The sequence below is a fragment of the Melopsittacus undulatus genome, chromosome 10, assembly GCF_012275295.1.
Source record: "Melopsittacus undulatus isolate bMelUnd1 chromosome 10, bMelUnd1.mat.Z, whole genome shotgun sequence".
Classification (NCBI taxonomy): Eukaryota; Metazoa; Chordata; class Aves; order Psittaciformes; family Psittaculidae; genus Melopsittacus; species Melopsittacus undulatus.
Genome location: NC_047536.1, coordinates 31,743,272 through 31,758,704, shown reverse-complemented (window position 1 = coordinate 31,758,704; position 15,433 = coordinate 31,743,272). Strand labels below are relative to the sequence as shown.

General features: G+C 39.0%; 1 protein-coding gene across 1 annotated transcript in view; it reads left to right on the top strand.

Annotated features, from left to right (window-relative positions):
* The window catches only part of TAF4 (TATA-box binding protein associated factor 4), a 36,821-nt gene that overhangs the window by 13,172 nt on the left and 8,216 nt on the right, over window positions 1–15,433 (top strand). The window contains exons 3-11 of the mRNA XM_005146772.3: window positions 7,546–7,712; window positions 8,245–8,364; window positions 9,864–9,983; window positions 10,320–10,442; window positions 11,335–11,424; window positions 12,134–12,385; window positions 13,721–13,865; window positions 14,234–14,348; window positions 14,974–15,143. Of these exons, the coding sequence (XP_005146829.1) occupies window positions 7,546–7,712; window positions 8,245–8,364; window positions 9,864–9,983; window positions 10,320–10,442; window positions 11,335–11,424; window positions 12,134–12,385; window positions 13,721–13,865; window positions 14,234–14,348; window positions 14,974–15,143 (1,302 nt within the window). The remainder of the gene's footprint in view (window positions 1–7,545; window positions 7,713–8,244; window positions 8,365–9,863; window positions 9,984–10,319; window positions 10,443–11,334; window positions 11,425–12,133; window positions 12,386–13,720; window positions 13,866–14,233; window positions 14,349–14,973; window positions 15,144–15,433) is intronic.

Sequence of the window (15,433 nt, the reverse complement as noted above, 5' to 3'; positions counted from 1 at the left end):
GTGCTCACAATAATCATAAACCAGCTGTTCAAGAATTAGTGTTTCACATTCCATAACTGTTAGTTGTGATCTGTGTGTGCAGATCAGGCATGTGGAGAGAGTGAGGACAGGCAAAGGGAGTGCTGTAGTAAACTAATGCTGTATCAAAGCTTTTAGGCATTGTATCTGGGTAATACTTGTTTTTATTCCAGAGTGATGTGTGTTGGAAAGTGCAAGGACTGATGTGCTTTTGCAGCTCTGTAAAGTTCTTGTTTAAAACTCTGTGCTGTACCAGTCTTCACTATGGTGTAATATGTAGTGCCTATCTGGAGAGTCTCCAAGTGGTTTTTACTGGAGATGCTCTGAAGCAACACCTGACAGTCATGTTTTTTCATGCCAAGTTTAGCTCACCCTAAGCTCAGCAGGTGCTGGATTTTCAGCAGGCACCTGTAAGATGTGTTGGGCATAGTGTGCACTGTGTGCTCTGAGTACCACTGTTTGCAAATACTTCTGTTCCTTGCTTTAGGGTGTCCATTGGTCTGCAACAAGATGTGAGGGAATCTGGCACAGTGCCTCAGGTCGCTCCAGGGTGTTGGACAGCTCTACAGCTGCTGCCAGGTTTAGGGCCTGTAGACCTGCAACTTGGCATGGAACGGATGTGCTACTCATGTTTGCACAGGCTGACCTCACCAGCAGGACAGGCACTTCTGGAGCAGGTGAAGTTGTGCATAGTCATGGGCTCATTTTCAGCTAGTTGGTGTGTAGGAGCTGATGCCTACACTGTGTAGGCTTCTCTGTAAGTGCTAAGGTTATCCTTGTTGAGCTATGACACCTTTATAGAAGTCACAAACAAAGCACATTTGTTCATGAAGCTCAAGAGCCAGGATCGCTGACAGTGTCAAAGACTTTGACAAGAAAGTTCAAGTAAACATGTTTTGGGGTTTTTTGTCTGGATTTGCTGTGCAGCACAGATCACCAAAGGTTCTAAGCATCCAAACTTAGTGCATCTGACCTGGTGGTGCAAATCTTTCATCAGGTACAAAGTAATGTCTTCAGTAACATATAATCCACAGCCTTGTTACAATTTAAAGTTCTGTGTTGTTCCTGTTGACTTGTAACTGTTTCTGAGTTGATGTACAGGTACATGTTGATGTACATGATGTACAACATGTGAGTTATGTACATGATGTACATGAGCTGCTACATGTCTGCTGGTTTGTTACAGGTGCTGCTCTTTGACCTAAGTGATCCTAAATCTGCTAAAAGCAAGATTCCCTTAATTGCCCAGATTTTCATGGAGCTGCAGTGGACTGGTACTTTGACAGGTTCTTCTCTTTCCTTCCAATAGAGTGAGAACTTTTCCAGGCAGGTCAGTTATCAGATGAGGAGGAATGGCAATTGTTGGACCAGATTATCATTTCCTTTTCTGCAGTAAGGGACACTATCATATCCATCATTTCTGCTGTGACTTCTTCCTGTGGTTTGTATAGATAGTTATCCTTTTCTCTAGCTGTCTCTATAGCTTTTTTTTGTATTGGCAAAATCTTAGAAACTTTGTCCTTTTATAAGGGTTTTGTCATTCCATCATTTCTTTATAGCCTGATCCACCCATCTACAGAGCATTGACTCATCCTTTTTGCTTTATCTGGCTTTTGTGGTGTATATGATATCAACTTGCATAACCTTACACACACTTGCTTTCCTTTTTGTGGCAAGAGAATCTCTTCTGATGATACAGAAGGGATATTATTGTAAAGCTTTCTTCTGCTAATATGGCACAGCAGCCCATGATTGCTGTCAGGGTTTTTGTCATGTCAGATATTTGCAGCATCTTGCCCCAAATGAATATATGCTTGAGAGCTTGAGGCAGAAAGAGCTTTGACATTAAGATAACCTCTTAGTGAACTTCCCTGGAAAAGCCAGTTAGGGTTTGAACATTTATCAGCTGTCAGTGGATTCTCTGATCAATAACTCTCTTTTCCAGAGATATTTGTAAGGACTTTGATTTCTTACACCTGAAGCATCAATCCTTTAGTTATTCTTTCAGGTTTGGACATTCTTTCTGAACATGAGTGTGTATTGAAGGTGATTCTTTGCTGCCAAACAGTTCTTTCTGACCCTGACTGCTTTTTTCTCTGGAAATAAAGTGCAGTTACTTCTTTACTTTAAGAAGAAAATTTCCCATGGAGACTGGAAAAGGGATTCTCCATGTGCTTTCAGGGTCATACATTCATTAAGTCTTCTGTCATGTCTCAGCTGCTAAAAAAGAGGACTTATTAAAAATCTAGGTTCTGTAGTAATAGCTTTTCATTTCTGTGGGTTAGACCTTGAGTTACATGGTGGGTAATGAACAGAATGTGTAAGCTTGAGCCTTCTGGTCTTCAGAGGTATCAGAGAGATGTTGTCACTTGTGACTGGGTGGGATACTGTCTGTTTTGTACTCCACAGATGCAAGAGTTCCATTCTTGCTGCTATGCCCAGTGACAAGCATGGGCAAGTTACGAATGCTCCATCCCTAGTGGTGTTCAAGGCTGGGTGGACAGAGGCTTGGGTGCCATGGTTTAGTGGGAAGTGTCCCTGCCCATGGCAGGGGGGTTGGAACTGGATGATCTTAACTATTCTATGCTTCTTAACTATTCTATGGTTCTATGTTTCTTTTTTATGGTCCTCAGATGGAAGTACCATAAAACCTTGGTCCTTGCTAACTGTAGATGAAGCCTTCCAGTGTGTGTATCACCTATTGTATGAATCAAGTCCCTGAGAAATGGAGCAATTATTATGAGAGAGGGTGACATGTTGATATGTTGCTGGTTTGAGTGGCTTCCTACTATGCGTACTTGTCAGGGGTGACAAGTGGCTGGCCTCTGTAGTTCCTCAGAACAGTAATCTGAAGAAGTCTGCTGTATCTGTGGAAAGCTTTAACTCTGTCATCAGGGTGTCCAGCCCGTGAAATATTATTAATCTTGGTTTACCATCAAAACCAGGTAACAAAACAGGGCACTTTGGGTTTCCATAGCAAGAAAGCTGTATGTCTCAGGAGTTACAAAGATAATCAGAATGCTCTGCAGAGGTTACAAAATACTATTTTACTCTTCTTCCTTTATTATTCTGATAATTTTATTTTTCTCTAGTCTTTGCTAAGCCAAGAAAAAGGGAAGAGGAAAACACTAGGAAAAAGCCTGGTTTTTGTTTTTCTGACATGTCATATGGCCAGAGCGCTTCACTTTTTATTCCAGAGCATGATTTTACAAGTTTTATTAACCAAAAAACCCCAATCAGCCAACAAACAAAAACCCCCACCCAAAGCACAACACTTTGTAAATGGAAATGCCCTTAGCAAATGGAAATATCAACATCAAGAGACAAAGATGACACAATGTAGCATCAGGCAGCTCCATCTTGTAATAATGAACTTTTCCATCCAAGCACTCTAAACCAGGAGAGATCCGGGAAGGTCTCCACAACATGAACACATGAGATGACTGCACAAGTCTTTTTGGGATGAGGAGCAGTCCAACTCAATTTTGTTAATCCTTCATTTGGAGCTGTGATGAATAGTTTAATTCAAATTACAATATGAATCTTTCCGGATTCTCTTAAGCCTCTAACTTCTAACAAAAATGATAATTAATTTTAATTTTAATAGGTTTTTTAATGAGAGACTTCGAAAGAATGTTTGAATATTTACATTTTTAATAGTGAATTTGATTTTAGAGTACACAAGATCAGACCTTCTAGGAAAATGAAGGCAGGGAGAGATTTAAAATGGCCAAGTTTTAGTGTCACCTTTTGTTAATTGAACGTTTTCAATGATCCTTAATAGCTGTTTGTTCTCAAATAGCAATTCTTCAGTGTCTGGAACAAAGAACTGGATGGTAAACTTGAAACAGAAAGGTATTTCTCATCCTTTAAATGCAGCAGCATATTTAATTAGGGAAGTGAAATACCTTGGTACAATTCTAGCTGCTTTCTGGTACCTTGTAGTCGCGTCTGATCTGGTTCATATAGTATTTGCACTCTTCTGCATTGGAGTTTGAGGTTATGATGTTCTATTTAAATATTTAAATACAAGTTTTTGATCATAAGAGAATTGTTTGGGTTTTCTTTACACAGAAGGCTGTCAGTCCCTCCTTTTTTTCCATTGCAGTGAATGAATTAACTGAGGGATGGATAATATATGTATGGAGAGAGGGGGCTGTTACAGTCCTACACTGACTTTGTTTAGAAGTGGGAAATAAATGGGACTTTCTTTTTAATTCTTAATCAAGTGAGCTCCACTGAGCTCTCTGAACTTCACTAAAAATCCACTTAAAGCTAGCTTGGGTGTAGTTTTGGGTTAGGGAGTTTCTTTTTTAGCTAATTGGGTTGGAAAAGAGTCTGTAGTTGGGCTGGGGAGAGAGAAGCTGAGAGAGCAGCTCCATCTCCCTTATTAAAGACCTCTCAGCAAGGCTGGAGAAGTGTGAAGTGTGGAGTCAAAACTACTGTCTGCTGGTGAACTTCTGCACTGAAATTTCAGCAACAAACTTCATGATCTTTTTTACACCTTTTCTGAAATCCCCCATATATTAACAAGGTAGAATTTCAAGCAGGTAAAACATCTATCATCATACCAGGGCTAAGATTTATGCAAGGCTAGTGTGCTGTTTCTTTATGTTTGTATGTAGCCTGTTAAATGTGCCCAGCAATTTGTATCAGTGGTAGCCCCTAACTTCAAGGCATACTTGAAATTGTATACAGTGATAATAACACTGTATCAAATACGAAGGCAGTATAAAAGAGCTACTTAAATAGGGACACATATGAATGTAGCTTTGGAAGAATTACTTCTTTATTATGACTTTAATACTTGAGGGAAGGATCAGACTTCCCAGAGTTACAAATCTCACAGGTTAGTGCTGGGAGTCAGGGTTTGAATTACAAATGATTGTTTTGTCTGGCTGCTGCCAAAAATTGAACTTTCTTGGTATGTTTTGTAAAGCTCACATTAATATGCTTTTCAACTGTCTGTTTCAGCAGTTGTGCTATGTTAATGTGTAGGCATGTTCTAATTTTGCATGTAGCTCGGGGAGAATGTTTCATTGTTCAGGCATTGTACTTGCACTCCAGGGGTAGTCAACCTGCACTCTGGTTATAGCCATTCTTTTTTCCCTGTTCCCGTTCATGTTTTGGCAAGCAAAACAACATGCTGATGGTAGTGGTGTCCCAAGGGGTGTTTGTGCTGTTGCAGGACTCTGACATGAAGTGTGGACCTGTTCTTAAGCCTGATGCTTGTATTGAGCTGGATACTGAACAAGTAGTGTAGAGCTGTGTGCCAGTGCCTGATGCTATAAAGGTTCTCATACACAAGTAAGCTGCTTTGGGTTGGCTCTTTCAGGTAACTTTGGTTACTTTTGCACTGAGACAGAAGTTCCAAACCAAACCCCCCCCCCCCAAACCCCAAACTAGAGTTAGCATCACTTCTGTTGTTTCTAGCTCATTGAAGAACTGGGATGGTACATTAGCCCTATAATATCCTCAGTAACCCCCAAAATGGTGAACTTTAAGGAAAAGTTTCTTATGGGATGTCAATATAATTCTGTGATGTTTAAGGGTTTCTGAAAGCACAGGCACGTACAGTGGCATTGGGCCTTTTCAGTTGCTAGGAACTATATGGTAATCAGCAAGCCTTAATATTTGGCACAGGCTTGAAACCAGCTTCTCTAGTCAGACTTTCACTGTACTGATATTTTCAGTTATAATGATATTGAAGATTTCTTCTGATTCAGTGTTTAACTTCTTCAGCTGATTATTCTGAGGGATGACAAAGATGGGTAACATGAGTTCATTTCCCAAGATTTTATGTTTGCACATTGGAAGAAGATGCCAAGTTTTGTTTGTGCAGGAATGAGCTGGATGTAGTAGCAGGTCACTTTCTAGTCCTTGAACTATTGAATTTATCTGCTTTTGGTCAGTAGCCCTCTCTCCATAGTGTGAGGCTGATAAAGTAGTGATGGTTCTGATGAGCAGCTGACAGAATCAAGCTCTGTATTCACTGTTGATGTATGGTGTATGTCTCTGCTGTTTTAATGAAAACGCTTCTCCCTACATAAGTTACAGGAGAAAAAACCTTTGTGGAATGGTTTGGGAAAGGGCTTTTTCTGGACTTGACAGCTAAACTAAGGGTACTTATTTCTCCAGTCTGCAGGATTATAAATAAGCTTTCCCCACTCCTCCTATCCTACAGAAAACCAGTTTGGGAATATTTGTTTCTAGATATAACTGTTGCCCATAGCACATCATGATCCCACCTTAACACTTCTAAATAAATCCCAATGGAAAGTCATGGGTGTGACATAAACTACTTCAATGTCTCTGGGTGACTCTGCCTCATTAAAAGAGAGATAATGTAGAGATTGTAAGGAATAAATTAGGGATGAATCAACTAGTGTAATCTCATTTTCTTTTGAACTCATTTGTGTAGAAAGGAGTATGTGAATTCTTGCAGTTTAATGCTAATGTTCAAACAGTCCAAGAAGACTGTTGAAGGCATCATCTGTAAATGTTTCAGCTCTTCATCTGAAAAGGAAAGCAAACAAAATCTTGATTCTTTTGTAGTCATGCTCTGAGACAGCGTAGAACAGATCTCCAGGTATTGTTGAGGCTTTTTATGCACTGAATAACACTTAAGAAAATCTTTCTGATTCCAGTAGTGCCTCTTGATTTTCCATGGTGAAGTTTCCTCCTGTAGTTTGTTGCTCAGAAAGGCTAATTTTGAGTGCTCAGTTAGTTTCCTTAGTGGCTTTTTCAGAGCTGATGAGATCCTGAGTCTCTCATGGACTCACTGAGGCATGCTGGATGAAAACACTTCATGTGCCTTCAAGAAAGAGAGGCTATCATCTGAAAATCTGCTTGTTAAAATCTGCTTCTCTCTAGCTTCCCAGTGGGGTTAAATGTATTGATCTGAGTGACTGAGCAGGGAATGACTGCCTCGTTTCCCTCTCCATTTTATTTTTCTTTTGGGGTGTAACATGGCATGATGCAGTCTGCTGCAGATGCACATGAGAGAGATTATGATTTTATAACCACTTTCATTACTAAATTTGTTATGGGGAATTAATTTAGAACTTAAGACAATTGTGTTCCTGTTTATGGTGAAGCCTGTGTTTGGTTATATCCTCCCTTTAAAGACAGACTAATGGGCATCTTGCCTAATAGCAAGACTTTCCTCTATTTGCAGTGTTTCATAAACCAAATTACTTAGTAAAGAGCAGGTAGGATTTTTACATGGTTGCTAAGTTTAACTTCCAGTCACATGGAATTTTTTGGTTGGGGTGAATACGACTCATTGTGTGCTCTGGTGTGCACCATAGTGAGATAGAGTATTTCTGTAATTAAGCTATTCTGTACAAAATATGATGATGCAGCTGGGTATTTTGCTTTTATTCTAAATCCTTGTTATTAGCTGTGTAGTCCTTTAATGCTATATCAGTTCCATACATATCCAACTTGTATAAAAAGAGCTGCAAAATGATGGTTTTCATATTTGAGAAGGATATGTGTTTCTTGACCAGTTTCTTTTATTGACAGGCATGGTCCTTGTGCGTAGCGAGAACGGGCAGTTGCTGATGATCCCTCAACAAGCCTTGGCACAGATGCAAGCACAGGCACATGCCCAGTCTCAGCCTCAAAATACTATGACTCCTCGTCCTGCTACACCTACCAGTGCTCCTCCAGTGCAGATATCCACAGTGCAGGTCAGTGCAGTCATTTGTAGTGTTAAGAATGGTAAGGTTTTTGTTCCTGTGAAGAATACACCAGAAAGGAAGGCAAGATGTTAGTGATTTGAAGAAACCATTGGTCAAACTGGTGCTATCCAGGCTCTTCAATGTGGCGTAAGCATTGCATTTTGTTCCGAATTCTGTTACAGTTTGTCTGTTATTCATCAAAACTGTTTCTACCTAGCTGAATTGCATTAAGTTTAAAACCACTTGATAGAAAGACTGTTCAAGACCATATATGGTTAATGTGTACAACCCTTTTCCCCAAAGAATCATTATTCTTTATAAGACTATAAAAGAAAATAGTGGATATGAGTAAATGTACACTGAGATCATCACAGTTGCATGAAGTTCAGGACTAAAAATCCTTCTCTCAGTTTTATAGTGGTCCAGATGTGTTCTTTTGTATCTGTAATAATGGCAACTAGCCAGAAACAAAATGCTAGGTAAGGTAGATTAGACTTAAATATAGGAACTAATGTGTGTGGCTTTTTTATCTGTTCTCCAGGCTCCAGGAACGCCGATTATTGCACGACAAGTGACACCAACTACCATTATCAAGCAAGTGTCTCAGGCTCAAACAACAGTGCAACCCACAACAACGCTACAGCGTCCTCCAGTTGTGCAAGTGAGTTTGTAGAGAAGTAATGCATCTGTGAGAGACCTCAGTTGTTAAGATTAGCTGAAAACCTGCTTGAGACTGCCAGAAATACAGGAAATACAATTGCTAAGTGCATGGAACAAGGCTTACCCTTTCTAAAACACTTCCAGATCTCAATTTACTGTATCTTTTAGATATACGATCATTTTTATTGCTACCATTTATTTCATGCTATACCATTATGCATACATATTTAAAGGTGTCCTGTTATTTCTTATAATCACAAAAATTACTAAAATAAAATACCTTTATGCTTTCTGCCTCAAGAAAGTGACACTGATTCTCTGTAGTCCTCTGAACTGTGCAGCAAAATGTACAGTTACAAACTAGAGTGCACTGGTAGCCACAAGTCACAAGTGGTGCAAGTTTAAAACAGTGTAGAAGGGTGAAATTCTCCTCATGGCTTCCAGGCAACAGTGATACAATATGATTGCTGTCACCTAAGTGTTTTCATTGTGCTTTCTTCATCCTTTGCGTAGACAGGATTAGAGAGTTTTAATTTAAAACATGCAGGTTTTGCTGTGCATCCAGTTAATCCTTTTCCCCTCAGAGAGCCTTTGCCTGTGCCAGTGATCTTTCTAGATTGAAGAGCTCATTTACCTGAGTTGTCTTAATTTGCACTGCTGTTATACTGGACAAAAGGAAATCATTCCATCTGCATATTTTGTGCTGTAATGAGCATACTATGGACTTCATTTATCCTGATTTCAATAAATGAGACAAATCAAATCCTTGCTTCCTTTTCTGCCTCCCAAAATACCAGCACAAGTTTGCTTTGGCAGCGCTGCAGCCTCTTTTGTTGTGCACCTTTATAGAAAGAGCAGGTTTACAAATGAGTTGTTAAAATTCTGACTTAGCTTTAGCTTGCTGAGTATCACTGGCCCTCTGGTAGGGTTGTCATTAGTGATTAGATTGTGGTGATAACCATGAGTGAGCTGTGTGCATGGAAAAGCTCTTGGTTGGAGTGTTGATTCTTTAAAGTGTTATTTCTGCTTTGAATTACTGATCTGTGTACAAAAGCAGAAAAACATTTTGTCCCATTATTCATGAAAAGATCTTGGTGTAAGACCTGAGCTGCTGCGACTCTTGGGCTCTTTATACAAATTCCTCCCTTTGGCATGTGAGGGAACAGGTTAAAACAAAGCTATTGCATTTACAGAAACTTAGTGCCCATTTTAATTGTTTGAAACCAGTGTGAGGGTATGTTCATGGTATTACTTTGCTATTTTATTCAGTAACCAAAAATCGTGGAGCTCTTAATCAACTTTCAGGATTTCAGTTTCACTGTGTAGTGTTTTGTGCCATCTGGTGGCTCTTTCTTTCCACTGCAAGATGAGTAACTTCTTTTTATAGCAGCTGTGAAAGGTGTTCTACTGTCCTGTGGCTCAGTTTTCTGTTTGATGGTTCAGGAAAAGAGCGTTTGGTGTGTTCCAAGTAAAAGATTGTTATGTCTATATTCTCTGCAGCCTCAGATTGTTCTGGGTGGTACTGCACAAACAACTACGTTGGGGACAGCAACAGCTGTACAAACTGCAACTCCTCAGAGAACTGTGCAAGGAACGACGGCGACCTCCACTGCAGCCACAGTAAGATACTGAGTGCATTTGGGATCTTCCATGGTTCATTCACATATATATATGTGCATGTGCCATTTATAAAATACATGGTGTTTCCTGGCTTGATTAAGTATCCTAATTTTCTTAAATTTTGATTTAAAAAAATATACAATGCATGTATATATGAAGCAAAATGATAATTTCAGTCTGATTTTGTCTGAAGTGGTGGGGGACACAAACCTATAAATAATACTCTGCAGTTATGAACTAGAGGAGGACTTTATTTCTCAGGGTACATAGTCAGATCAGGGGTTATAAAATGTTTCTCTTCCCTTCTCTGACTGTTTCCTTTTCCTCCTGTAATAGGAAACTATGGAAAATGTGAAGAAATGTAAAAATTTTCTGTCCACGTTAATAAAACTGGCCTCATCTGGAAAACAGTCTTCAGAGACTGCAGCTAACGTGAAAGAATTGGTACAGAACCTGCTGGTAAGGAAAGTTCTTTAAAAGCTGAAAGAAACAGTATCTGAGAGAAATCAAATTGAAACTTTGCTGCTTCTGAATTAAAATATATGCATGGGTTTTCCTTTAAGCTTGTAAATGACACGTTACTGCTTATATTAGTGCGTGAGAATGTGATTTAAATTGTAGTGTGGGTAATGTAAATGGTATAATGCAGTAGCTGAGTGTAGGAAATCACAAACTTGTACAAAAAAAGTAGTATTATCTGAAGCTAATGTAAAAGCTTGACATAATTAATATTTATAGAATGAGTACTAGTATAGATCAGCCTAGTTGTTAGCAACCTTTATATCAAGGTAGATCTGTGTGTTCCAGATGTGACAACCTCTGGTTATCATGTGAAACAAGACCAACATTCGAAGTCTGTCTTCTCATCAGGGGTATACATTTGGTTTTGTGAGAAACATCTCCCTTTTGTGGGAGACAAGGCCAGTTTGTGCCTGGTGGGCACACTTTAGCCACTTGAAATAGAGGAGCTATAGTACCTCTGGAAGGGAGAACATCAAAGATGGGGGTGCAGACAGCAGTTGCTGGCTGACTGCAGGTCACTTGAAGTATTCCTGCAGGTTCCACTTGGCTTTTCATCTATGGATAGGACATTCCTATAATGGTGACAACTAAAGATGTTTCTTAAAATTGACTGGAAGACAGGAAGGAGAAAAGGAAAGATGGGACTGTAGGTCTTACTGGTTGAAATTTGTAGTAAAATTAGTTACTGCCATAAAGCTATTGTCCCTCACTGGTTTTAGTTACCAATAAAGCCACTTATTTACAATAAATTAAGTCTATTTTTTTGTGTGTGTTGAATATTGTAAAAGTTATTTCTACAGTTCATTCATTTGGATTTTCTGCTTTGAAGGATGGAAAAATTGAAGCAGAAGACTTCACCAGTAGGCTCTACAGAGAACTTAATTCTTCACCTCAACCTTACCTTGTGCCTTTCCTGAAGGTAATTTGTCTTTACTAGTCTTTATGTAGTTTTGTGCTTATGTATCAGCAGCAGTGAACACAAACACATCTTTTATCAGTATAGGTGGAATTCCACAGTGGTGTAAATGGAAGTTTTAAACAGTGCCTGGTTAGACTTTTGCTCCCTTAAAAATATTTGTCTCTTGGTTCCAAGAGTTTGTTAGTATGGCTCATGGGCACAGTCAATAATGTAATTTCTACCATAGTGTCACATCATAGCTCTTTTGAGAGATGACTTTTATAAGCAGTTTCTTCCCATAGCACCAAACCTGCGAATTGATTTATTATCATCTTTTTAGTTCTGGAAAGAAAACAAGGGATTGAATGATACAGAAAACTACCTTCTGGGCAAATTCTGTTTTGCCTGTGCTGTATATCTGCTTGAAAGATAAACAGGAAATATGTCACCTCTCAATAATAAATCCCATTTGTTATAAATTTTATGGTAATTTGACCCATTTTGGAATAAACATTACTTTGACATTTACAATCTGAAAATGAGAGGAAGTACAACAGCACTGTATGGTAGGAGTATAACTCTGCTGGACTAATGTATGATTAAGGTATATAGCTTTAGATGTGTGTTGATATTTGTGAGTTCTTGAATGCTAGTTCAACCTTGAACTCTTCTTGAGGACAAAAATTTAGGACTAAAAACTCAAGCAAATTCTTTCCTTTCCTCTTTTCAGAGGAGTTTACCTGCCTTGAGACAGTTAACACCAGACTCCGCAGCTTTCATCCAACAAAGCCAACAGCAGCAGCCAACAACGCAGGCAACGATAGCAACGATTCCATCCGCAGCGGTGCTGCTCAGCTCCTCAGTTCAGCGCACAGCAGGGAAGGCAACTGCAACTGTAACAAGTACTCTCCAACAACCTGTCATCAGCCTAACTCAGCCTACACAAGTTGGTGTCAGTAAACAGGGGCAGTCTGCACCACTGGTATGTGAACTGACGTGTATCATTTGTTATTGCACATGGGTTTTGTGCCTTCTTTGCCTTAAACGGGTGGTTTAAATCAATCAGAGATCTTCAACTTCATCAGAGAAACCAAGGAAAAAGAAAGATTCATTTCTAATCCATTCTTAATTAAAATACTATATTATTTCCTATTTTAGCATGAAATATTGGCAGATTCTCTCGATCACTTCCTATCCATGAGAGAGCAGTGTTCTGGAGGACACTTCATTTCCTATTCCATAAGTCTAACAACAGATTAGCCCAAAGGAGGAGAAATTAATTTCTCAGGCCTGGATATAAGCCAAATAAGAACAGTATAATGTACAACACCTTTTTACCTTTCTCATAGCAAAGCAGTGTCTAGAATGTGTATCAATTAATATACATTATTAAATTACTAGGTGTTTTTTGCTACTTAGTAGCTCCGTGTTCCATGTAGAACGTTCAGCATTCATCTGAGCTGCTCTGTCCAGAAATTTTGTACAAAAAAGGAGAAATCTTTTCAATCCACACATATTTTTTTGCTTACCTTGAGAGAAAACGTAGTAATTATATTGCTCTTTCTGCCTTTATAACGTAGGTATTATAGAAAGAGGTTAGGAACAGAGGGGGGGAATAACGACTGAATGTTCAGTGGTGCTAGATTTACAAAATAGCTTGGCCTTTAACTCTGCAAGTATTTCTTTTGCTACTATTTCGTATTTATAGAGGTGGAGCTTGCAAAATAGGCAGTGTTGGTAGATTATTTTACAGTAGTTTGAAAGTAAGTTTCTGAAAACTAGTTGAGGTCAGAAGACAAGTTTGCATAAATTGCTCTGACTAGCACTGTGATGTAACTGAGTTCAGATTCAGAAGTGGTATGGTTACAGCTGCCTGAGAGTAACCTAATGATCCAGTAGTACAAGGTTACAGGGCTACAACTTATGCTGATTCTGTATTAAACAGCATATGTAGAGCCAGCTGTATTATCTTTATTATCTCTCTTAGTTCTAGGGTTTGTTCAGGCAGATCCAGTTTGCCTCTGAAACCACATGTAGGAAGTTTTAACTGGACCTTTGTGATTATAAGTTTTTCTTTTTTATAGGTTACTTATTTCTTTTTTGTATCACAAAAAGTGGAATATTAGTTTTCCTGTAAGGTATAATTTACATAAACTTTTCCATACCTTAAAACGTGCTGTTTCTAGATCAATGAACAGATGCATTAAGCTCACAACTCACAAGTCTGATCGTTAAGGTTTGTTCTTACCACCTGATTATTAGCCTTAGTTATGACCCAGATTGCTTACCATTCTTTTTCTTTATTAATTATTTGCAGGTTATCCAACAGTCTCAAAAAGCAGGGGCATTGATAAGGCCTCCACAGGTAACACTGACACAGACACCAATGGTAGCACTGCGGCAACCACATAGTCGTATTATGCTCACTACTCCTCAAATTCAACTGAATCAACTTCAGACAGGTAGGAGGTTAAGATAGTCAGTAGTATATGCTAGATTTGATACTGTTCACTGAAGGCTGGTTTATGAATGTCAGTGCCTAAGTGCCCTGTAGCTGTGTGATGACTGTTGTACTGCTGCTGAAATCTTCAGAGCTTAGTGCCGTAGTGGCTGGGGATACACATCTGTGAAGGCAGCATTTACAGACAAATTGTTTTGGAACCAGAGTTGTGTGGGAGGGTCCTGTTTTAGATGAGTAAAAACGCTGACAGAAACTATTGACATAAAGCCTTTGCATCAGATTTATTGCCATTTCTAACTGTGACCGGCTTGTAAATCTGAATTCTGATACAAATTTGATGGAGTACAAATCTTGTCTTTCTTCTTGCAGTACCTGTGGTAAAACCAGCAGTATTACCTGGAAACAAAGCTATTGCCACTGTTTCAACACAACTAGCTGCTGCTCAGAAGAATAAACTGAAAGAACCTGGGGGAGGCTCTTTTAGGTGAGGAACCCTGTGCCTATTTGTGCTTGTGCTTCCTGGGCATCCTACTGAACTCAGTGGGAACCTTTCTCTGTGGTGCAGCGGTGCTGGACTTGGCTGGGTGAACACTCAAGAACTATCTGGATTTTCAGTAGGCAGGTTTGCCACTTTAATAAAGACTTTAACAACAGCTGTGGACATACTTGTGCCAGGCTGGTTATAGTATTTAGCTGTCAGTAAGGATAAATATCAAACCTCACAAACAATTCCTGCCTGGACAAGCAAGTAGAATTCATTCCTTCAAGCCTCCCTGCTCTGCTTCGGTTGTTCAGATGCACAGCCTATCTTAGTGATGAGTGCAGTTTATTGCTGTTTTGTGGTAGTTATATATCTGGTCTCATGATTCTCAAGTTGCTCAAACATTACATAAGAAACATTGAGAGAAGAGTTAGGAAGTAGAAAAATACTTCTAGCACTCTCTGGAATAAATTTGTTAGCTTTATTTATTATATAATAAAAGCAAATAAAATGCAAAAATGAGATAAAGTATTCAGGTTTATTGGAATTCATCATATGCAGCTGTGGTATTGCAGAAGTGGGTGTAGATAAGCACTGTTATGATTATAATGAGTTTTTCTTTCTTAAGGGATGACGATGACATTAATGATGTTGCATCAATGGCTGGAGTCAACCTGTCAGAAGAAAGTGCTCGGATACTGGCAACAAACTCTGAACTAGTGGGCACATTAACAAGGTCCTGTAAAGATGAAACCTTCCTTTTCCCAGCACCTTTACAAAGAAGGATATTAGAAATAGGTATGTTATTTCTCTTGAACTTTATTAAACAGCTTTCGTTAGTCTTGGGTTTGACTGAAGTCATTTTCTATAGAGACTGATTTGAGCAGATTGGAGTCATTACCTTTTGTGTATTCTGATGCTTGTGGACAATCATTCAGCTTATGGAAGTTAGAACATTGTTAAGGGATAGCAAGCCAATGGAAACCATTGCCTTCTAAAATGATGGTACTGTGACATCAGAATTCCTGGACCTGGTTAAAAATTCTCACTGTTTTAACTGAGAAGGCATAACAGAAATGTTTGTGTTT